At 45.6% G+C, this 24,524-nt stretch overlaps 2 protein-coding genes across 2 annotated transcripts; one reads left to right on the forward strand and one right to left on the reverse strand.

The window, feature by feature from the left end:
- Nucleotides 1-3,762: 3,762 nt before the first annotated feature.
- On the reverse strand, nt 3,763-13,048 carry LOC139211172 (fibulin-7). The gene is made up of 8 exons (XM_070841449.1): nt 12,971-13,048; nt 11,661-11,823; nt 8,988-9,164; nt 6,840-6,965; nt 6,595-6,732; nt 5,961-6,098; nt 5,418-5,556; nt 3,763-4,135 (listed from the first exon to the last, which is right to left on the reverse strand). Exons 1-8 carry the CDS (start codon nt 13,046-13,048, stop codon nt 3,763-3,765), a joined length of 1,332 nt encoding a protein of 443 aa, XP_070697550.1.
- A 1,232-nt stretch (nt 13,049-14,280) lies between these two features.
- LOC139211198 (zinc finger CCCH domain-containing protein 6) lies at nt 14,281-24,160 on the forward strand. The gene is made up of 12 exons (XM_070841478.1): nt 14,281-14,719; nt 17,132-17,345; nt 17,434-17,556; nt 17,641-17,875; nt 18,031-18,173; nt 19,548-19,667; nt 19,754-19,868; nt 19,973-20,082; nt 20,163-20,395; nt 20,483-20,898; nt 20,995-21,174; nt 21,367-24,160. Exons 1-12 carry the CDS (start codon nt 14,634-14,636, stop codon nt 22,878-22,880), a joined length of 3,489 nt encoding a protein of 1,162 aa, XP_070697579.1. The 5' UTR covers nt 14,281-14,633; the 3' UTR covers nt 22,881-24,160.
- The last annotated feature ends 364 nt before the right edge of the window (nt 24,161-24,524 follow it).

Raw genomic sequence — 24,524 nt, forward strand, 5'->3', positions numbered from 1 at the left:
CACTCAGATTAAGTGTTAATTGACTACAGGAGAATGTTTGTTTGTTTCTCGATCTATGATTTTCAGTATTAATTTGGCAATAAAAAAATACATATTTTACTCTGGGTTTGGTTTTGCTACGTCAGTTTAAGTCTTTCTTTTTAAAGCTGTCTTGCAAATACCAGGGTGACGCGGAAATAGGAGAAGAAACTTGAATGAATGGGCTATTGTTAGGAAAATTATGATGAATGATAATGAAAGGCAGACTGAAACACTGAGACGAGAGTCTGAATGAAACCCAGTTGCTGGAAGCACAAACTCTGAGTCTCCTCTCAACTTATTAGCTCTTAATAGGCTTGTGACTAAGAGGGCTGAAACGACGTGAAATCCACAAACAGCCCAGAGTAAACATTACAAGTTTAATGGAGACCAAACTAAAGCTAAAAATTAAAGTGTCAGTTCAAAGTCGAACCTTTATACCAGGTGCTGCGGTGAAGCACAGACCTCTGCTGCAGTATTTGGATTTAACAGACCAAACAGAAGCAGCTCATCTGCAGCCACCCAATAATTACAACCGCTCTCTTGACCCATGGTGTATGAAACATGGCTGCATCAAACAGTGCATGACATTTGCACCGAGCATAGTTTGTTTTTATGGCCTGTAGTAGCAGATTATAGGGCCACTTCAAACAGCAGAGGGACCTTCCTTCTGCCTTCCTATAGTCTCGCATATTTCTGGATTTCTTCCAAACATTTATCCCACATGAAAGATGATCCACAGGCGACCTCTCCCCCCGCCTGAATAATAAAAGTAGAGCAAAATTCCTCCACAATGCCTTTCATTCTGCACTAACCCACCAGCGACACACGTGCCTCCTCTCTGTTTGGACGGAGATCCGTAGATTTAAAGTAATCCACAGATGACTTACTGTATGGGGTTCTGTGCTTGAGTCATTTCTATATGTTTGGGGAGGATACTGTACGCAGGCTGGTGATATGTGAAGAATTTCTGATGTGGGGATTTTTTTCCCTCCATTTTGTGAAGAGGTTTGTGCTTCATAGTCCAGCTAGAGGTAGACAAAATAACGAGTACACACTAGAGCCCTGCAGACCGCTGAAGCTCATAACACTCATTTTTGGTGTTCTTTAGTGTTTCAGTCTCTTTTTGGCAATGCAGTTTTCCTGCGTTTAGCTTAAAGTCGTGGTTCCTGAGACCTCCTCACTTGCAACAGTGTTTGCTGTATCTTTGCCCATTTCAACCAGCGGTGCAGCACTGACAATTAGTTAAGGCACGGGGGGACTTGCATCGGTAAAGAGGAACAGATGGTTATAGATCAGTCTTTGCCAACACCAAAGACTGAGGACAAAGAGTTTAACAACAGTATGGCATCAACAAGTTTGAAACAAAACTTAAAGGTTTCTATGGTTTATCAAATTATTATTTTCTGCAGCACATTTTCTGTAGGATGGTGCATTAAGTCACCATGTTTCTGTGACTCTGTAAACCACACTCAAGGCCCCTTACTGTATATTTTCATCATTACTCTCCAGCGAGCAGCTTGTGTTCTGCAGCTCAGCGCTCTCAGATTGTCTCTGGTAATATCCATCTGCCTCAAAAAGCCTGAACAGAACCATTCCGGTATGGTTACTGATGGAAATGACACCATTAAGGCACGTTGTCATACCGGAGTCGATGCCTCCTCCTGTGTGGCCCCTCTAACTTGTGGTGCACCCCAAGGCTCCATCCTCGGCCCTCTCCTATTCACTGTGCACATGCTGCCACTGGGTCATATAATGCATAAATGTAAAATTCAAAATCATTGTTATGCAGATGACACACAAATGTATGTTTCAGTTAAAACATCTTTTATCTTGTTTGTCAGAAATAAAATGCTGGATGAACCAACATTTTCTCAAACTAAATCTGAAATTATTCCTTTCGGTCCTATGAAGTCCCTCCCTATCATCCAAAAACACCTTGGCCCCACTAACGGGTGTGATGTTTGGTGGTAAACTGTCACTTGATCAACAAATTACAAAAGTTGTTCAATCTTATTTTCATCAATCGAGGAGCAAGGTGATCTATGTTTTTATTTCCTCTCGGCTGAAAAACAATCTGACGCCTTCAGCTGATAGAAAGCGCAGCTGCTTGGATTTGAACAAGTACTAGAAGACAAGATCATACAGCCTTTCTTCACTAGTTACCAGTCTGTTTTTAACTGGTTTTAAGATTTTGCTGATCACTATTGAAGCACTGCATGGCTCAGCCCGTACTATCAGCCTGGTTGCAGTTTTAGATCCTCGGTCAGTCCCTGGCTCAAGCCTAACGGCGACCGGGCCTTTGCAGTCAGGCCCCTCAGCTGAAACTATTTTTAACCACATAAAGCACTTTGTAACCTTGTTTTTGAAAAGTGCTCCATAAATGAAGTTTATCATTATTATTTTCAGAGCAGTGTGCATCGGCAGTACATGTGTTTTGATTCTCACTTTCCACTCCCTCCTGCAACCAAGCGGCTCCTCTGGCCCCTTTTACTGCAATGTAAACCCCTGGATGGATACGGGAAGGAAGTTAAGAGAGCACATGTGGTGAACATTAGTCTCTCCTTTCTCTGACAAATAGACACGCTGAGATATATTTGAAAAATGTGACAGTTACTGCTCCTTGTATTAAAGTCGAGTAGAAATACCGTGAAACTCCTTTTGTTTCCGACACACGTGGGAAATGCTGCTGTGACTTGTGTCGTCTGTGAACTTCTGTTTGTGTAAAACACACATTCGTCCTCGCTAACCTTTCATCCATTCAGTCGGAGAACTTTTTATAGCCGTCCAGCGTTCATTTATCAACCCTGTGTTGGTTTGAATTTCACTCATTAAAATTCACTCATAATGGACGGAGAATGAAAACAAGCGCGGCCACAAGGACATTTAATAGCACGCTGTTCAGCATCAAGCGAGGTAGCTCTAACAAATGCTGAAATGTTGGACCGACTTTATTTTTTTATGTAGAGACAATTAAAATTCCAGATAAATTGTGTAGTGCATTGGCCAGCTTGCCAAATCATCTTTGATTTAGAATATAATGATTTCTGGGTAACATACAGAATATGAGTAATAGAGGAAATATGCCCAGGTACAATACTGCATCTAGTGTTAAAAAAAACTCCCTTAGTATAATGAATGGTGCCTTAAACAAGGAAAGCTAGTACAAAAAAACCCCAAATATACAGTATATGATGGAAGATAAACATGTGGCGTACAGTATGTTACAAAGGAAAAACCAGCATCAATATTTCCAATAAATTAGAGCCACAGGAGCACTAACGTCTTATAGGGATTTATCATCAGTAAAGCGAGGGCAGTGCATCAGCCCCGGGGCCTGACCCTGAGCCACAAAGACATGATCTACGATGACCACAACAACACAGACATGAAGCAGCAGCACTGACAGAACCACCATCCATCCCTCCCAAACCATCCACCATGCTTTGGTTTAGCTACTCTTCACGCATCCAAACACACTCAGTCAAACACTGACTCTATGGAAGGAAGCGTCTATGATGTGTTTTGCTGTATATTGTTATTCATAATATAGCTGTTAAATATCGGCTTGCCACTCTCTCTCTCTCTCTTGTGGTGGTTTGGCCAATGCAGGCCTGCCCATGGCTGCTCAGACAAAAGAACTTCTGATGGAGAAACAGTAACTTCAGTGCCCATTACACACTCCTTCCTTCCTTCCTTCCTTCCTCTTCACCTGCCCGTCTCTAGTCTTCCTCCTTTGCTGTCTCAGAAGTTGTAAGGTGAGACCAGAATGTGGACCCTGGCCACGTGCTTGGCCTGAAAGGTGCGCTCGCTGTACTCGGACATGTCCACATCAACGCTGATCTCCTGCGGCCCGCGAAGCTGCTGGACCAGAATCAGCTCTCCGGTCTGCCTGTCCAAACGCTGCATGACAAACATGCCTCTGGAGTTTCCGGCTGCTATGCCGAAGCGCAGGCTGTCCGGCCCGGTGCGCCCGGGGGCGGCGGCGGTGGCCATGCGGAAAAGCGTGGCAGGGGTCTGCAGGTTGGAGGACAGAGACAGGTAGTGGAAGGACACAGTCTTTGGAGCCAGGTGGCAGGAGCGGCTGTCCATGGGGCAGGGGTTTCTCTCACACTGGCTGCAAGACAGAAACACAGCAAGCGTTAAGCGGGGGCCATTACACGGCAGAGTGGTGGATGTTTTCCACTCTGTGTGTGTCACAGTTGAATGATTACATAATGCATCCATCTGTGTGGGGAAGTGCTCAGCAGTGTTTCTTTGTGGCTAAAGAGAGGTGACACACAGACATGCAGGACATCGTATCGAGCTGCGAACGTTTTTCCATCTCACCTGCCTTCTCACAAACACAAGCTTTGTCCCCATTCACTTCTGGACCACATCATGATCCACTATAGTATAAAGTTAGTATACAAGACATTAAAGCTCTTCTCCACTTTGTCAGAGGAAAAGACAGACAATGACACTCTGTGGAATCTGAATTGCCAAACATACTTTACAGAAACAGAGATGTTTTACTATTTCTGTTTGATTTTCGGAGATCTTCCTGAAGTCTCACCATCATCTGGTTTAATTTCTTGCAGCTGTGAGAAGCTCCTTCCGTTACTTCAGGCACTAACTCACCACTTAGCGTTAGTGTGTAATATGAAATGGGGACAGCTTTCTGCTTTCTGCCTTGTTACAAGTCTTTTCCCAAACATTTGCACATCCCCTTAGCTGGCAGCGGAGCAGCACTTCACCACACTGATGGTTCAGTAGAGGCAGACAGAGCTTTGTTTCATGCCCTTAAGTGAGGCAGCTTGCTGATGACGGGCAAAGCTGAAGTTGTAATGTCTCCAAACGTTTGGCCAAGACGTTCTACATGGTTTTAAAGAGAAAACTCAAAGAGAGGTCATCTAGTGAAGTTCTGGTGAGAGTGCATGTTCTTTGTCAGCTATAATCACAACTCTCACTCTTTACTGTCATCGTTCCTGTTGGTTAACACTGAGCTCACTAAAATAACATCCTGGAGCACAACAGTTGAAGGGAAAACTGGAAACGAGTGCCGCCAGATTTAATTTAGTTTCCAACAATAGCAATGATAGACAAAACTACCAAAATAAGTTCCAGGTTGTATGAATCCTGAATTTCCCTTCAGGTGGTTCAGCTGCAGATCTCTCACTGTAACACCTCCCTCTTCACTGCAGACCTCTCTCTCATGTCTTTTGACCTCTTACTGCACATCGCTCACTGGCAGCACTTCTGCTTTTCTTGCATTTAGAGGACGTAATGTCCGCCAGAAGCCCATTAGTGGCCCCCACAGTTGGGTGCAGATGGCCATTTGAAAGTTAATGATTTTTGAATTAATTGGATTTGATGAAACAAAGAAAGCAAACGGGTCACATCGGGATGAATCCACATACAAAGGAGATGTCCTGACGTAGCTGATGTTGCCATGAGAACGGGGACACTCTGGGTTGACACACTGAAAGCCTCCCCCCATGTTGATACAAGTCGTCCCTCGGCTGCAGTTGTGCTGCTGGCTCAAACATTCGTCCACATCTGGAAGACAAAACAGGAGAGGCGTGTAAGAATGAGCAGCGGGGAGAGAGACTTGCCAGACTGACTCTGAGCTTCCTGGTTACCACAGTCTGACCGGGGGGTGCTGTGCTGTGACTGTTTATTTGGTTTTTTAGTTTAGTCTCCCGCAAACGCCTCATGTCCTAAAGATCCCTTCTGCTGGGAAAGGGTGAGATCACTCATTCCACTGGCACGCACTGCAGGCTTCAGGGGTGCAAATGAAAGTGGGCTGACAGACACCTCTGCAGAGGCTAAAAGCTCTGCCGCTAAAGGCTCCTCGTCTTCCTAAAGCGCAGGTATTCCTCTCTGGAGCCACATACCCGTCCAGGTCTGCAGCCAGGGCCCAGTGAATGAGCCTTTGTCCTCTGTTCCCTCCTGTCACTCACCCTCACAGCTCCGCCCATCTGGGAGCAGCTTGTAGCCGCTGGGGCAGGAGCAGTGGTACGAGCCCGGGACGTTCACACACTCGTGGACGCACAGCTTCCCTCCTTGGTCGAGCCGGTACACTTCACACTCATTTACATCTGTGAGAAACAGAGAGACATGACACGGACAGGCCAACAGTCTGAGGAACCAACGTGTTGCTTCTTTCTCTCAGGTGTCATCAGTATTCACTTCTCTTAGTTTGGCCCTCGGAGCATCTCGGACATAAACATGTTTGAGGTGTCTGCATGAAAACACTCGTTTCAAAGCCAACTGCACCTTAAAACATCTGAACTGTGACCTATATGGATGCTAATCAGCTTGTTACCTCTCAAGAGGATTATTTTGTTTGTCACACACTGGCTCCACAGATTACTCTCATTTGTGACCACATTAATCACTAGAGGAGTAAAAGTCTCAGCTGTTCTGGGATGTTTTCAGCAGCAGAGTCCCTATCTGCTGCTGGCCCTCGTGGAGCAGGGTGCCAGCTCGGGGGACCTGCTCCGTCGCTGACCTCGCCTCCCTGTGAGGAGGAGCAGCAAAAGGAGGATTTCCCCGCAGGGATCAATTAATTAAACACACATAATTACAGCTCACCCTGACAGATGCTGTTGTCGGAGGTGCCACTCATGTGGAAGCCTGCGTCACAGCTGCAGTGCTGGGCTCGGTTCACTTGGGCACAGCGAGGTCTCCGGCTGAACGCTGGGTCGTTCATAACGCTCCACTCAGGTGGTGCTGCATCGGGGGGGGGAGACAGCAGAGTTGACCTCAGTCTGAACACACTGTTAACATCCCCAGCGGAGGATTTCAGACTTTCAGACATTCGGCTTTGTGGTCCTGACCTGTCTGGGTTTGGTGCTGGCAGTGAGAGCCACTCCAGCTCTGGGGGCAGGTGCATTTGTACTGGTTAACACCTTCCACACAGGTTCCTCCATTTTGGCAGGGATTACTTGCACACTCACTTATATCTGTGGGTGTGGAGAGAGAACGATCACTGTGGTCCACTTGTTGTGATACGTGCAGCTTTACCGTGGACAGTGCTCGCCACTAAACAGGCGAGCAACAAGTCACTAAAGGATTTTCTGTTATGATCATCAAAGCTAAACAACAAAACAATGCAGTTAGTATCAGCTTCTGCTCCTGTTCCAAATGTCTGGTTGACCAATCAGATTGATGCATTCAGATCTTCAGATCAGACCTTCAACACTGCTTCCACAGTTGCTGGTATGATCTTTGCCTTAAGCTGAAGGCTCTTGTGTATTTATGATGTGTGCTTCTGTCAACTTGACAAAATAAAGAGTACAACAGAACAAAAGAGCGTCTATGAGTGGCTGAATTCACCAGCAGCCCTGTTTATAACGCAGCATTAGACCCTGTTTGAAACACTCCTACCAAAAGGAGGGTGACAGTGGCAGAGAAATGAAAAACGAAAGAGTCTGTCTGAGTCCTTCCAGTCTGATAACTGATACTTTAGACAGAGAAACTGGTTCTGTCATTATGGGCACGAGGGCAGTAAGCCAGCGATGCCCGTTTATGTCTTCCATTTGTGGAAAAGTGGTAGTTATCTGATGCAGATTATCATTAAAGTGTAATTTAATAAAAACCCATTTGCATCTTCAAAGTTAACAGTTTAAACTGCCGCTGTTGTTTCGTTCCAGCTTTGGGAAACACATGAAAATAAAGCCATAAATGCCTTCGCTGAGCTGAAGATTTGAAGGCTTTTCCTCTCAGGAAAACACACAGTTGTGAAATACCTTGCTGTCGACAACTTTCTTAATAAGTTCCCATAACAAAATTCTCAGGTTTACAGCAATTCTACTTGTGTTTTCAAGTAAAATTCGTTCATACGTCCTCACAGGCTTTTCTATGGCCTCAATAATGTGGTATTACTGTGAAAGTCTTTAACTGTGAGTGAGAGAGCAGCCGTGCAGGAAACAACCAACACTGTGATGCAAAAAGGAGCTGAGAGAAATACTTCTGCAAACATACAGTGGAGGATTCACCCACCTGTTTATTTAAGTGTACTGTCTTATGATTCTGTACAAAAACATTATAAAAGAAAGACTTTGGACATCCCCAGAGGAAACGATGCCACTGATCAGTGACTCTAAAATGTAAAAATAAATGAATAAATAGTCCATCATGCCTTATGATCTTCTAAAAGTCGTACAGATGTTCAACCCATGAAGCAGCCTCTCCTCTCTCAGCTTCCCCCCGGGGGCCACCGCGGGGCCGTGACATGAAAAGACCCACTTCACTGTGCGAGATATTTTTAAACGCTTCTTAACTTTAAAGTTTTCACACTCCGTCAATACCGCTTTCTGAGCACGACTAAATTTAGATCTCCTATGCTGGGCTGGAAAACACGAACAGGGGGTGAAGTCTTCTCGTGTTGTTTTAACCATGAATGTCAATAAACACACGCACATGTTCAGCTGAGCGCCACTTGGAATTTCTGGACGAGCGCCACCAGTGCAGACTGAAGGGGCTATCGATGGCATGCTTAGCATACTGTGGGTTTAATGTCTGGACCTAACCCCGTCCAGAGGGACTGCTGTCAAAGAACCAGGGAAACATGAGCAAGAAAGAGGAAGGGGGGGGGGTTATCTTACAGTAGCCCCACCACTGCTGTTGAGGAGGAGTGGAAACCTGCAGGGTGAGGCACCCCACAGTGGAATGCAGTACAGGTGTTTTTCTGTGTTCAGAGACATTTAATGCCATTTTAACGAGGGCTTCATTCAGTATGCTGAGGAGCTCCAGCCACGCTGAAGAAAGGCTCTTTTCTTCGCCTGTTATCTGTGTGAGGAGCTCGGTTTGGCTTCTGGGCTGCTGTCTGCTGAGCCAAGGTCACACTCAGTGGGTGCGGGGATATAGAAAAACATTCCCTAAATCGTACATGTGTGGAGGCAGTGGATGTGTTTTCTCAAACAAAAAAACAAAACATGACTCGTCGTGCATCGTCAGAGAGGAGAACTCCACATGAGGCTCACCTTTACAGATGGCACTGATGCCCGTCCAGGTGCCGTTGTCCCGGCAAACACGTGTGGCAGAACCGACGAGATGGTAGCCCTGGGAACAAGTGAAATGGACCTCATGTCCAACAAAATACTTTGAGCCAAACTTGGTTCCATGAGCGGGGGCTTCCAGAGAGGGGCAGGTGGTGGGAGCTGTGGGAGAGAGAAACAGAGCACGAGAGGAAGGCTGGTCACATGTGGAGTAAGCCTCCCGACATCCTCTGGCATTCTCTGCCCGGGGATATACACGTGTCACCGTGCAGCGCCGAGCCTTCATGGGAACGGACGGTTCGAATGGCTCATTTACAGTCAGCCAGCTCAGGAACGGTGTTGTGCTATGCTGTTTGCTCTGGAAAGTTGAATGCTTGCATAATATATAACATAATTACATTACATAACATTGTGAATGGGTTACATTTTTTGGCTTTTATTAGGATTGTATGTTTCACCCACTTAGGAGGACTGTGGGAACGTGTTTCCTGTTCTTTCAACTGAAAACCACAGTCGGTATATTTAAGATACTGTGTGATAAGGCTGCCTGGTCTCATAATGAAAGGCTGATGTGCCTTTTTCTGACTAGGTTTTGTGTTTAAGTTTGAGCTTCCTGTCACAGAGTGTTAGATAACTGTAGATAATACAGACGTATTGTGTACTGAGTCTTATACTGTAGGATAAATGAGCACAGTTTTATTTTAATACCATTATTAGCACATTTGAATCTATATTATTTTACTCGCGGCCCACTTCAGAGTGACTTCCTGTACCTGTGTCAGGTGGTGTGTCCTCGGCCCCGCCCTCTTTAGGAGAGCAGCAGCAGGTCCTGAGTCTGTTCAGTCTGATGGAGACGTGAACGTGATCACAGATTCTGATCGATTCTTTGGCCCCAAAGTGACCAAAGTGAATATTGGGTCAGTTTAACAGGACTCAGATCTTCTGAACACTGACGTGGACTTTAGAGACACCTGAGGAGGACCTGCCTCTGGCTCACAGACACTCACCTGATCTGTGGAGCCTGCTGAAGTGCAGCAACAGCCGCCGACGATAAACAGAAGCTTTGAGTGTCTGAAGAGACAAACTAACGTCCTCAGAGACTCTGAAGCTGTTTCTGATAGAAAGCTGTCACTCTGCACCTGCTGGTTTTATCAAAGCTAGTTAGCATGGAAGCTAACAGGCTAACAGCTGTTTGCAGACAGTCTGTCAGTCTGAACAACAGCTGACTACAACCTGCACTGAGCTCCAGTCTGACTGATGCTAAACACTGAACAGCTGCAGGTAGGAGTTAGTTGGCGTTCTGATAGATTACTGGTAGATTATTGATGCTCCCACAGCCCCGTCTGCTTCCCTCCATCCACACCACCTTCACAGTGAGGCGCCTGAGGTCACCAACACACCAGAGGATCTTTGCTATATTCAGATCTGAGCATTTAAAGCAGGCGGAGCAATAATCTCATTAGTTTTTTGCCTTTCTTTGAGCCTTTATTGCTGTAAATGTTGGATATTGGCTTCTTCCTGCCTTGCTAAATGTTCTCCACAGAGAACTACAGACTGCACTGGTCCATCACTAACAAATTGGCCTCAGCGTCTGCTGCCAAACAACACAATTCCACAAATCCATTCCCCCTGTCAAGCACCCAGCTTTGTAACTGAGATGGAGTCACACTGATGGATGAACATATAATGTTATAAAGGAAGAAGCCATGTCTGGTTCTCTGTTTGAAGACTGATTAAATGTTCCCAATTTGTCCTGAATGTGATATTTTGGAGACTTCTGTTGCCTTTAACTGAACAATCATTCAGTGAATGAGTGAACTAAACCTCAGTTATATCATGCAGGCATGTGACACTTTACACAGCACGAACTGCAGATTAAATGTTTTTAATTTGTTAAACTATTAATGTGAAAATAAATAATAATGAATAACAAGATAATTATGAGCATCACTGATTAAATAACTTATGGTTTGATAGTAAGTAAGTAAAACAACGGCCTTAAAAGTCATTAATACATTAAGTTAATGTTGTGCCCAACGTTTGATCTGCTGTTTTGAAAGGTTGGACAATATTGATGGATACAGACATCAGTGTGCAGTTATTACTTGACCTGTATGTAGTTTTTCTCTATAGCTGCTGTTTATTATTCTATTTATCTTGTTTTTTTTAAATCCTGAAGAGGTATTGAAGGCGACAATAAAACGATTGAAAAAGTATTTAAAAAGTCACAGTAAAAAGTTAATTAATAATCATCAGGTACGAGTCGACGAAGACGATGATTAAGGACCAAACACCTTTTTCACAGACGACATTTTGACACCTTGGCACAGAAAAACAGCGTCTGTTAATAACCAGACGGCCAAATCAGGTTCATGTGGGTGTGGAGCTGAATGGTTTAGTTATATATGAATTCTGTCTGAACAGTAAAGCACCTTCATTTACTTGTTAACTTATATTTCAGCTGTCATTGGCAGGCTGGTTAGGTTTAGGCACTAAAACTACGTGGTTGTGTTTAGGAAAAGATGATGTTTGTGGTGAAATAACAAGTCAAATACAAATCTAAAGGGAAGGGGAACTAAGGGCAGGCCTCTAAAGACGACCCTGATGAAGATGATGGAGATGAAGATGATGATGTGTTGTTGTCTGCCTGTTTCTCACCAGCTGACTGGTCCGCTTGAGGCAGCTTGGAGACGGAGTTCTGCAGCGTTGCCAGCTTTGACTTCATGATCCTGAGGCCCTCTGTAAACCTCATCTCCTGCCCTTTCAGGAACTTCTCCATCTGCCGAAGCACCCCGACCACCTGGTGCTTATCCATGCACGTCTGCGAACGAAGCACGAGCGCTTTGAGCAGCAATAAGAGCTATAAAAGAGTCCTGGCAAAACATTTCAGGAGGCAGTGACTTTGAGGATGAGAGAACGAGCGCAGGAATAAAAGTTACCTCACTTTAATGGTCCTAAAACGTAAAACATGAGGAGCATTAATGTGCAGCTGTGGAGATGATGTAACCTAAAGTAAATCCATCTTGTTGGTGGTCGTTATGGCTACAGAGAGTTTTCACCGATATTAAAATACATTATGTAACGCTGACAGAACGTGTTAGTGAGAGGTTTTTACTGTACTTGCATGATTTCTTTGACTCTGAGGTGTTTTTGCCTTCCTCTGTTTTCCACCAGGCCTCACTGCACTGCCATGTGACACATCCTAACATCTCCCTTCCTCTCCCTCACCACCACAACTCCAGCGGCGGACACAGCTGGACAAAAGCTGTCTGGCAGATGGCAGCAGGAGCTAAGTCCAAAATGCTGTTCCTCTGTATATTCTGCATGGCGGTGGGAAGGCACATGCTCATTGAATGGGCAGACTCAGAATAGCATGGGTGCCACTCGCTGTTGCTTGAGGGAGAGAAAGCTTGTCGAGCCATTACAAAAGTTCCTCAGGGAAAGTGCCTCTAATCCTTTCAGGAGGGTTCATTAATCACATGCTCATTGGAACAATTTCTCCATGCAGCATGCCTTAAATTCCTGCTCTGGTAGCCTATTTGGAGAGCTTTGTACAATAACAACCAGCTTCAATACATCCAAAGTCATTGTGCACATAGTTTGGAGCTGTGCAGTAGTTAGACAGCACGCTGCCTCAGGCAAAGGGGAAATGCCACCAGCTGTCAAGACATGAGAGGACTCATATCCAGATGCTGCGACGATATTTGTTGAGGAAAATGCAAAAAGTATATCAAGTAATTTCTCTAAAATAACACAAAGGCCCCTGTACTCAGCCACAGCAGATGGAAGCTGGATAAAGAGCTCCAACATTTTTTAAAAAGTTATAGATGACAGGATTAAGATATTAAAGTGAATCGTTAAATACATGTGGTCAGATGGAGTAACTCACTTTATTGGCTCAGTGTTCAGACTGATGCTCATGTGCACTTACACATACAGTAAAGTGAAGTGAAGTGAAGTGCTCTTACCTGGACAGCAGCATGGCCAAGCTGAATGGCTGTCAAACACAGCAGGAGCAAAAACCTGCGTCGGAGAGTCAGTTTCATCTCTGAGGGTCCAGTAATAAAGACGTTTCTCCCTGTGGGTGAGCTCTCTCTGCGTAAGAGGCTCCGGTGATCCGGTGCAGATATGTTCCCTGGCTGCAGGAGTCTGCAGGATGCTCATCAGGTGTGTGTGGCTCAGAGATGCGCTCCTGCGTCTCTTTATGTGCGCTCTGACCAAGTTCAGCCTCCCAACCCTCCCACCGCCTCCCCCTCTCACCTCCACGGCTGACTCTCACACAGCGTGGACCGGCGGCTCCGTCTGCCAAACTGCGTGAGTATAATATCACTTTTGTTATATTCATGTGTGTTTGACGGACATTAAGTCTGAAAATAATTGTTTCCTTTTCCTTATGAGCTCCAATGAGTGTGGTTTTTCAGAATAAAAGCCCCCTCGGTGTATTATTATTATGTTGCAACAGGTCGTTCAGTCGTTTATCTGACTGACTAAACAAACTGCATGAGTGTAATAAGACTTTTATTATATTTATGGACATTAAGTCTGAAAATAATGATTTATTTTTCCTTACAAACTCCAATGAATGTGATTTTTCAGAATAAGAGCCCCTTCAGTATTATTATGTTACAACAGGTCGTTAAGTCGTTTCTCTGATGGACTAAACGCACTTTAAATACCATAATAATAATAATAATAATATCAGGTTATAACCACCAGTTTGTCTCTTAGGGCTGCATGGTGCTGAAGGCTGGAGAGATAGAAATAGTTTAGTTCTCTTGTTGGTCCACAGACAGAGCAGGCTGCACGTTACCGGACGTGCGTTGTGATTATTGGCTAAATGTTGGAGTTTAACAGGCAAAATGTTCCTTTTCTGCTTTAATTAGTTGAGTCGGAGCTACACCTGGTGGCCAATTACAACAAAAACACACAAGCACAGACACACGCAGCTGCTAATAAAGCGATAAAGACGGTTAACTTCAGCTGTTTTTTATTTTAAAACAGCAAAACTTTGGGTTTTTACAGCTGAATAACTCACACACACACTTTTTAATCACATTAAAACAGCGACAACAGACCAAACTGAGCGTCGTATACACTTCATTGTTGCGGCCGTTGAAAAAATGACTGACATCTCCATCGACCAATCAGAATCGCGGCTCGCCTCCTCCGTGTGACGTCGGACCAATGGCTGACGAGGACGCGCCGCAATCAGGTTAGATCGATCCGGGCGGCTGTATAAATACGCGGAGGAAGAAGCGCCGTGAGAGTGTGCTGCAGACCTCAGAAGCCATTTTGAGATGATGTCCCTGTTGAGAAAGCCTATGAAGATGCTGAAATCAACGAACATGGTTACATTTCTGTCTGTTTCTCCCTCCGTCTCCTCTATTTCACCATGGCAGCTGTCAACCGACGGGACATTAGCAAAGCGGGGTATCAAGCTGCGCTCACAGGGTTAAAACGACATTGATATGAAAGAGGAGAGTGTCTGTTTACTGTCTCTGTCGAGACATGTAACACCGTGAGTCTTTTCCAGTCTGAAATCTTCCAGCATCTCTCACAACCCACCGTCTCCTTGAGTGACTGAGTTAATTCACTCCTGTACCGGGAGAAGGGAGGCAGATCCGTTTTCCAATGGCCTCTGTGAGCCTTGTTTCCAGTCCCCCAGCCCCTGTTCTTGACAAAAACATGACAGACTGTGAGCTTGCAGGGGATGAAAGGTCGAGTAACCTTCTTATGCAATTCTTAACATACGCTCATCATCTGTGCGTTTCAGTGCTGTGGGTCTACATGCTTGTGTTACTGTTCTTTTTAACCATGAATTGCAGGATACAGAGTCCACGGTCCCCACCCCCCTTCTTCCTCCTCCTCATCCTCCTCCTCCTCCTCCTCCTCTCAAATTATCTTTGCATGCCTCTTTGGTGAATAACCAAATATTTTAGGTTTTAGGAGACTCATTCATGATCATTTCCACGCAGACTAGCAGAGCTCATCGTGTGTGTTGTCGTGCTGCTGCTGGGGAGGATCCGGGGCTTCGTTGTTGCCATCTGCAGGAGGTTATGCAAATGACCGTGACCGTGCACATGCCACGCCCATCCTCCCACCGTGCACCCCCCACCCCCTCCAGGGCAGGCGGCGGCACTGCAGGGACTGGATGGGGGGGGGGGGCATGCAGGGTGCAGGTGAAGTGGCCCTGCTGGGTTTAGGAGGGGGGTTTAGGGTGCAAAGAGTCTAGAACTGAAGAGTCTGTTTGGTTGGAGCGGAAAGCTGCTGAAGGGGCACCTGTCCCTGTTTTACACCTGACACGCCCCCGCTCTGGGCATCAGGTGCCCTCTGACATGGACGCACCTGTGATTGAAGATGAGTCAGAGGAGTGGTGCAGTGTGACTGAGGTTGTGTCTTTATCGCAGTGTAATCTGAAGCTATGCTGGGATGTTTGTACACTGGATTACACACAGAACTCAAACTGTGGCCTCAGTGTTCAGTGTTTGCCTACATTTGTTATTAATCTTCTGTTATATTACAGATAAATGGGAAGTGGTGGCTTTATTCTAGTTTTATCTAATTATATGCAACAAGTGTTTCACACTGAATCTGGAGGTCTCTGCTGCTCCAGCTGGACTAGAAGTGAAGTTTAGGTGCAGTATCGTTGTAGCTTTGCATGTGGAGGGCTGAAGGTGGATCTGGAGGAAGAGGTGGCGTGTGTGTGTGTGAAAACACTCCTGGATCAGTAGGTGGACGTTCGTTCACATTTCATGTTGTGTTTTTTTGCGCCTGCCTGCTCTGGGTTTTGTAAAGATGTTGCATGTTATGAGGAGAGTATCAACACTGAAAGTTGGATTATACAGACAAACTTTAACCCTTTCATGCATGAATTATGATAACCTCAGTCAGGAAGTGTTTTTATTCTTATTTATTCATGAAAAATAAGATTTGAACTTTATTCTTTTTCAACCCATGTTTTATAAAGATACTTTTACATGTCCAGTAGTTGAAATATAGCCAGTGATGCATGATGTACAATTCAGTGGACATGTGATTAATCATAATTTCCTCCCAATATAAAATCCTTAGAAGTTACTTGATGTCACCATATCTTTCTTACCTGCAAGGGTCTCTTTTTCTAGAAGGTTTGAACAGAAAGAAATGAGCAACTTGGTGTTTCTGGCTGTCTGTCGGCCATCTTGGCTTCCCACTGGGTAGCAGTCAGTGGATGAGATGATGCAGCAGCTTCACTGTAGAGGCTGATGTGCAGCTATGCCATCAAAACTCATGCATATACAAGAAAACAGCTTCTGAAGAGCTGCACGCTGCAGTGACCTCTGTGCATGAAAGGGTTAATATGAAATAGAGAGTTTTCTTTGAACAGTTTTTTAGAATTTCCTTTCTGTGTGTGTAGTTAATTTCAGCTTTGAAAGTTTGAACCAGTCCAGGAATGATTCTACGTTTGGCCCACGTGTTGTAAAAGCTTGTTTTTAACCTCCAGACTTTGGTGTAATAATAATAATTCCACTATTCCCACCGCTGTCTGAAACATGACAGATTAAAATGTGTCGGTGACGACTCCCCTGCAGACACACATGATGGGTGCTGCAGACTAATGAGACAGAAAGTCCCAACTATCCTCCAGAAATGCTGCTCATGCCCCGATCACAACAGTAATACACTTTGGTGTCTTTAAACATTAACTTTAATGTACTCCAGAGTCAAACACTGGTCTTGTAATTATTCTTCTGGAGAGCTCAGAGCAGCTTTCAGCCAGGCAGCTTATGTTGAAATCCCTTTAAACGAATGCCATTTGGCTTATTTATACTTGGCCACATACGTGTGCCTAAATCATGCTCACCTTGTCTCTGTCTGCAGGCTGTCCTCACATAAAGTAACTGAATAAACTCCAGGAATTAGAAGTTTTTGTAGGTTTTCCTCAACCTTTATAAAATAACTTATAGCTTTGAATTATTTACAGGCTGTACAGGAGGTACAGGAAAGGCTCAGGGCGTGTTTGTGCTTTGCTCCAAATGAATTTAGCAGACAGTTTTTATATAATTTCTTTTTTTTTATCAGATTATTCTAAAGCATTAACAGTGGATGAACCTTTACAGTTATGCTCACTGTGCTGACCTGTTTCTCAGAGAGGATGGCGAGCTGGAAGACGGAGAAATAGATGATGAAGGGATTGGAATTGAAGAGGAAAACAAAGAGGCCACGGAGGTGAATGAAGACAGAGAGAAAGAAAAGGAAAAAGACAAAACTAAAGAGGAAAAGACTCACAGACACTCCAGGAAGAGATACAAGAAGACCAGAGAGAAGAGGAGGTCTAAACGAAGGAGGCGCGACAGACAGAAGGTAAGATGCCGTCAGACAACATCCAGTCTCTTAAAACCTCTAACGCAGGATTCACCTTAACGCTGTGTTGTCCTCTCTCTCCGCTCAGCACCACTCCCCCTCCAGCAGCTCCAGCTCAGACAGTTATGACTCCGACTACGACCGACCAGAAAGGCCCAAAAACCGGAAGAGCCAGGGATGTAACCGCGAGTCCGACAGCCAGTCCTCTCAGGTGAGTCTGTCGACGCCGGCGCGCTGACGTCCGATATTCACCTGAGAGTTACTGTGTGACATTTTTCTTTGTGTGACTTTCCAGCACGGGCGGGATTCAAAGGGAGGCCATGGCAAGTCCCCTCCTCACAAGAGCAGCGATTTTGACAAATACAGCGACTACAGTGACGACAAATACGACTACGATGAGGAGGAGGAGGATTACGACGATGACATGTCGGAGTATCCGCCGCCTAAAGACTCGGGGAACCAGGGAAGGGGACGCCATGTGAAAGAGCAGATGAAGAGAGGAAGCATGAGAGGGATGAAGCAGCAGCCGTGTATGAATGCTTTGTCATCTTCCTAATTCCTGCAGTACTTCATCTAGATCACTGCTTCTGTGTTTCATGTGGTTGGAAGTTCTCTAATCAAAGAGTTGATGTGTCAGTGAGGATGCACAGTTTGGTCACTTCTCCCCAAATGTCCACATTTTCAGTCGGGCAGAGAGGAAGAGGCAGAGGGAGTGGACCAGGACGAGGGCGGGGGGCGCTCAACAAGAACAAGAAGCTGAAGGGCAAACCCTGGGGGGGACGTGGCCGAGGTCGAGGGGGAGACCAAGGCATGGACGACATGGCTCCAGTAAGAACACCAAAGGTAGAAGCATGTTCTATAGAAACACACACTACTCACTAAAAGTCAGGGATATTCAGCTTTCAGGTGAAATTTCAGGATGAACCTAAAATACATTCTAACCTTTCCAGGTGAACTTAATGTGACCTTCTCTAAACCTTTGAATGCACATGTCCAACTGTTCAGTGTCTCAGTACTTTCTGCACCAGCTGCTGTTCTCTAACAAGAAGCTTCACAGCAACATTCACAACAGGTTTGATCCATGAATCCACCAATACATTTCCTGCTTCAGTTAGAATTGGTATTTAAACAGTCCTCCTCATCCTGCTGTTCACATTCTGACATCATGAGACCAAGACGACACCTAACAGTTGATCAGCAGCACCTCAACACTGCAGGCTTCAAACAGGAAGTCCTCAGACGGAGGTGTTCACTGAGCTTAGAGGGTCACAGAGTGTCATCAGGAGGTTGGAACAGTGATACAGAGACTGGAAGAGTCACAGAAAGGAGAGGAGTGGACGTCCTTTGGCCACGTCCCAATTTATTGAGACACTGAACATGTTTTGTTGTGGTATACCTACCACTGTTGGTAGATTTTCTTTCAATAAATTGTTTGAGATGAATAAAATGACCAGTGCATGCTTCTACTTAAAGGCCCTACTTTCATGATATAATATCACTGTAGCATTCACTTTTTACATTTTCCATATATTTCACCTGAAAGATGAATATCCCTAACTTTTTGTGACTAGTGTATACTGTGCTTACAGTATGGAGCACTGTTCTACCTTAACAGATAAAGTACTATTAACTAAATTGTCTTTCATTCACCTGTACACACACACACACACACACACACACACACACACACACTTATACACAGATGGCGGGGGAACTACCTGCTCTTCCATCTGAGCCACAATAATAATTACATTGAAAAAAATTGAATTAGTCACAGCAAATCAAACTAGAGCACCTTATATATATGTATATATGTATTAGTGTTGGCATCACAGTGTAAGAGGGCTGCAAGTAACAAGTATTGATTATTTTTATGACTGAAAATGTTGAAAAATGTGAATCAGTGTGGTGTTTAAATGTGGTGTTTTCTCCACCACCCAAAGATACACAGTGAAGAGTAAAGAAGCCAGAAAATATTCACAATTTTTAGGTTTTTTTTTCTTGAAAAATTGCTCAAGCTGATTAATCGATGATCAGAATAGTTGGCAATTAATTTAAAAGTTGTCAGATAATTGATTAACGGTCGCAGCTCTTTGATGATAGATGCTTTTCTTTTAGAAAACAGACCAATAATGAGCTTTTGATTGATTTTTCAGCCGTGACTGTTCTGTTCATCAACAAATATTTTATGTTGTGTCACAGGAAGGAAAACCTTTTCAGAAGAAGCGGCCAATAATGAGCAAGGAGTTCATCAATCAGCACACGGTCGAACACAATGGTAGATACATCTGCAAGTATTTCCTGGAGGGTCGCTGCATCAAGGTACAGTCACACTAACATGTTCAGCTTGTTGTAATGATGTAAGTCTATTTCCTACCTACAGATGAGGTTATTTTTTCTTCACGCAGGGGGAACAGTGCAAGTTTGAGCACGAGCTCGTCATACCTGATAAGAAAAAGGAGCTTTGTAAATTTTACCTCCAAGGATACTGCAGTAAAGGAGATAACTGCATTTACATGCACAATATCCTTCACTGGTGTTTTTAATCCCGTTTGTGTAACTGCATCAGATAATATTTCTCTCATCACACCTTTTAATCAGTCCTGGTCCTTAACCTGTGACTGCACATGAATACCCGTGCAAGTTCTTCCATACTGGAGCCAAATGTTATCAAGGGGACAACTGCAAGTTCTCCCATGAGGCTTTGAACGATGTGACCAAAGAGCTGCTCGATAAGGTAAAGCAAAAAGAAAAGGTGCGTTTATTTCTCACACCTTTACAAGAGATTCTCTAAAGTCGTCTCCTGTCACTCATCAGATAATTAACACCGAGGAGGAGAACGCCCGTGAGGATGAGCTGGAGCTGGAGGATCTGAGGAAGCAGGGTATCGCCCCGCTGCCGAAGCCTCCTCCTGGGGTGGGGTTGCTGCCCACCCCCGGTCAGAGCAGTCCTACAGATGGAGCCTCTTGCCAAGCAGGGAAGAAGATCCCCTCCCTGTTTGAAATCATGGTTCAACCCACTGTGGACTTGGCACAAAAAATCGGTCTGAGGTAACCAATAATTAATATAATGACTAATCATTCTCAGACTCTAAAGAAAGTTTCACCCTCAGCCTGACTGAGCACTTTATGTTTCAGTGGATCCAACTACTCCCAGAATCAAGCTGACGGCACCGGTCAGTTCGGCGGGGGCTCGGAGGACACGCAGAGTGGAGGTATGGTGCCTTCAGGCCCCTCCGCTCCTCCTATTCCTCCCCCTGGGTCACCTGTTCCCATGGGGCACCCCGCCGGGCCACCCATGCCACAGAGCCCCCCGGGCCAGCACCCACCGCTCGGATTTCCCATGCAGCCACCAGTCCCCTCTGGTCAGCCCCCACCCTTCCATGGAAACCAGCCCAGTATCAACCCTCAGATGAACATGCAGAGGCCTCCGTTCCCTCCTGTCCCGGACCTACAGATGCTGCAAAGCCTCTTCCCTTTTCCTCCAATGGGTCAGAACCCAGTGGAGCTCTTCAGCAGCTTCCTCCGAAACCAGGCCATGGGCCAACAGGGAGGTCTGTTCCGTTCATATGGTTATCCAATAGGTTAGTTACCTTTTTAACTTTACTGAAGCTGCTAAATTCTGTCTTGTTTTATTTCCAATGTGCTAGACCCTGGCGTGGCCTTCACACAGCAGCAGATGGGAGCAGAGTCACAGCTGCAGTCTTTACCACCAGCAGTACAGAAAGCCATCTTTTTACACCTGACACAGCAGCAGCAGCAGGAGTCACATCCACAGGGCAAAGAGTCACAGAGAGCAGAGGGCCAGGATGACGGCAACACAAGCAGAGGTGAGTGTCCGGGGGCAAGAAGCAGGTCTGCTGGATTAAGATGAAAGAAAACCCTGAACCCCCTCAGAAAATAAACTCTATTACCCAGGAAGATGTCAAAATATCTCAGTAGAATATTCCAGTAAACCTGTTTTTTGAAATGATGTGCATGCTCTTATAAAATATTAAATATGATTTCATCATCTTTTGCAGATGAAACAACAAACTGGTACTCGAGTGATGAGGAGGAGGGGAGCTGTGTGTCCTCCATCCTTAAATCTCTAAAGAAGCAGAGCGAGATGCAGTCTCAGGCCAAGCCCCCCCAGGCTGCCCCAGTGGCTCCAGCACTGGGCGACCCTCGCCTCGGGAAGGAGAGGGCCCCACCGAGTGACCCCCGCGTGAAGACGGACCCCCGGCAGCGACCCCCAGACATGAAAAAGGAGTCAGACGGAGCCGCAGACCCGCGGCTCTCCAGAGACCCCAGGAAGATGAGACCAATGGAGCCCAGTTCCTATCGGCAGCAGAGCCACGCCGGCCCTCAGAGGCCTGCTGCAGGAGATGAGGATGAGGAAGGCGAGAGGGAGCTCCGGGACAAAGCTGTTCTCATCCCCCTGGACGCCGGCCCTGGTGCGCTGCTGCGGGACCCCCGTTGCCAGTTAAAGCAGTTCAGCCACATCCGAGTGGACATCCTGCTGCAGCGGCCGGCCTTCGCTCAGACCGTGGTTTGGGCCCCCGAGGACCTCATCCCTTCCCTGGTGCCCAAACAGGAGCACTCCATCAACCTGCCCCTCCCACCTTTAATTGCAGATGCTCAGATGAACCGAACAACCCTGCTTGACCACCCCCCCGTCTCCAGCCCTCCCCCGGTCGACCCCAGACTGGCAGCTGCGCGTTTGAAGGAACGTATGAATCGATTGTCCTCTGGATCTCTAGAGTCTCGATCCCCCACAGAAAGACCTGTAGATCCGCGCCAGCAGAAGACCCTGGATCCCAGACTCAAGCGCACAGGGAGTTTGGACTCCAAGATGCTGGGTCAGAAAGAGCCCCCCTCTGGTGGAGGAGCTGTGGACCCCAGGCTGCAGAAGGCCAGCGCGAGCTCCTCTCCTCATGCTGCACGAGCCAAGCCAGAGCCCGAGAGGCTGCCGCCGTACGCCCCTCGTCTGGCCTCCTCGGGTGGGGGGCTGGAGAGTCCCACTACAATCCTCGGGGGCATCAGTCTCTACGATCCCCGTAATCAAACGGAGCAGCCTCAGAAGGAGCAAGCGGAGCCCCCCAAAAAGACTGGGATACTGAAACACCCAGAAAAGAAGGACCACACTCCGCCCCCGTCGCTCTCACCGACCCAACGAAGTGGCTCCTTGGAAGAGGCCAAAAGCGCGGACGCTGCCTCCGATCACCCCCCACCTTCCAGCTCTCCCACAGTGCCTCCGGCCTCACCTGTCAAACCCCCCGCGGTTCACAACCTCCCCATCCAGGCGCTGGCCGGGCTGATCAGACCTCAGTACGCTGATCCCAGGCACGCCAAACAAGGAGGACAGGGCTCTGCTGGAGCACAAGAGGAGGCAGAGGAGAAGAAGGAGCAGCAGCAGGAGGAACAGGAGGAACAGGAGGAGGAGGTGATGGAGGAAGAACCGAAACAGGACGATGCAGCGGAGGAGGCAGATGACAGGACGCTTAAAGATGTGTTCAAGACTTTTGATCCCACCGCTTCCCCTTTCTGTCAGTAAACACGATTAATCTTTATTTAGCTTTAAAGGAACCTATTTATTTCTGTATATAAACTGTCCTGTATAGAATCACCATCTAGTGTCTGTCTGTCTGTCAGTATGGAGCTGATGTTAGGTACGTGCACAGACACACTGTATAGATCCTTTTAACATAATCACATTAATGCTGAGCTGAGTGTTTTTAAAGTGTGTGTGTGTGTGTCAAGGTCTTTTATCATCGTGTAGTTTCACGTACGTTCTGTACAATCAGAAAAAAAAAAAGGACCGATGTTGACTTGCGTTGTTTTCCCAGAGGATGAGCTGACGTTCATTCGCTCTGCACGAGGAGACGAGATGCCAAGTAATCCATCGCTTGACATTTTGTAAGACTTCACTTGAGAATTTTTGTATTTATTTTCAGACACTTTTGTATTATGAGATCTTTTGTGTTTACTTTATAAGGGATTTTTCTTTTTTCTTGAACATGTACATTGTTTTATTTTTACCACACGCTGATTTGAGTTTATGATCCGTCAACTCGATCAGGTCAGATGATCAAAAGAGAATACACGTCTCCCAGAAAGGCACATCTGATGTGCTGCTGTCGAGATCACAGCGACCGAGTGCTGTCTCCTCTCACAGCACTGCGTTTTTAAATGAAATTATCCATATTTAAGCTAGCTTGCAGAAATTGTTGAAGACGGCTGATATGAAATGCTGTGTAATTTAGCAACCTGTCGAGAATTTTAAGTTGCCTGAACATTTTGAGGATTTTTCGTTAATTTTGGAGGCTTTTCTAACTCCATCCCGGCAGTAATGGCAGTTTTTATTGCCATTCCTCAAAACACTCACTGCTGACAAGCTTGTAAATAGCAGGTAAACTGTTTTCACTTGTTTTCACGCTAGATAATCAAGGAATCAACACATTGTTCTACACAGAGAGAGATCCAGATATGATCTTAGTGACTGTTTCATGTAAAGTTTTCTTGCAGTTGACGTGTGCTGCAGAGGGTGAAGGTGTCATCATGCTTGACAGTGTGCTATGTGACAGTTCTGTGACTGCTAAGGTGAGATATGTGCTTTTTTTTAAAAATTGTTTTCACGAGTCACGTTGTAAATGCCTCATTTGTATCACATGTACAGTCTGTTTTTGAGTGTTTTGATGAATAATGCTTTATTTTTTTTCCTGTCAGTACGGTGGTCATGGTTGTAATTATGCTGTGTGACATTTTAACAACACACATGCCGTCACAGTTCAGTGATTTTATCATGAATATCTGAAATAAAGAGATAAAACAGAAGGCTTTTTATTTCAGAGTCACATCAGGCTGCCTGTGTAAGTTTAGTGCTACTTAAAGTGCTTTTGAATTATAGTTTAGCATCCTGCCCAAGGACACTATGCAGACTTGCTGGGGATCGAACTGCTGATCTTCTGATTGATAGACGACCTGCTCTACCGCTGAGCCACAGAGCCGCTCCTATTAACATGTTCAGTGTGTTAAATCTCCGCTTCAGTGTGAAATATTAATATACACTCCTCACTAAAAGTTAGGGATATTCAGCTTTCAGGTGAAATTTCAGGATGAACCTAAAATGCATTCTAACCTTTCCAGGTGAACTTAATGTGACCTTCTCTAAACCTTTGAATGCACATGTCCAACTGTT

The sequence above is a fragment of the Pempheris klunzingeri genome, chromosome 12 (genome assembly GCF_042242105.1).
Source record: "Pempheris klunzingeri isolate RE-2024b chromosome 12, fPemKlu1.hap1, whole genome shotgun sequence".
Classification (NCBI taxonomy): domain Eukaryota; kingdom Metazoa; phylum Chordata; class Actinopteri; order Acropomatiformes; family Pempheridae; genus Pempheris; species Pempheris klunzingeri.

Bases quoted from the DNA above. Each gene is read 5' to 3' on its own strand.
- LOC139211172 (XM_070841449.1), bottom strand. From the start codon at position 13,048: ATGAAACTGACTCTCCGACGCAGGTTTTTGCTCCTGCTGTGTTTGACA. The intron at 6,966-8,987 runs GTGAGCCTCATG...CCACACCCACAG, and splicing joins CATCAGTGCCATCTGTAAAG to ATATAAGTGAGTGTGCAAGT. The intron at 6,099-6,594 runs GTGAGCTGTAAT...TGTTTCTCACAG, and splicing joins CGACAACAGCATCTGTCAGG to ATGTAAATGAGTGTGAAGTG.
- LOC139211198 (XM_070841478.1), top strand. From the start codon at position 14,634: ATGGCCTCTGTGAGCCTTGTTTCCAGTCCCCCAGCCCCTGTTCTTGAC. The intron at 17,346-17,433 runs GTAAGATGCCGT...CTCTCCGCTCAG, and splicing joins GGAGGCGCGACAGACAGAAG to CACCACTCCCCCTCCAGCAG. The intron at 20,899-20,994 runs GTCTGTTCCGTT...CCAATGTGCTAG, and splicing joins GGCCATGGGCCAACAGGGAG to ACCCTGGCGTGGCCTTCACA.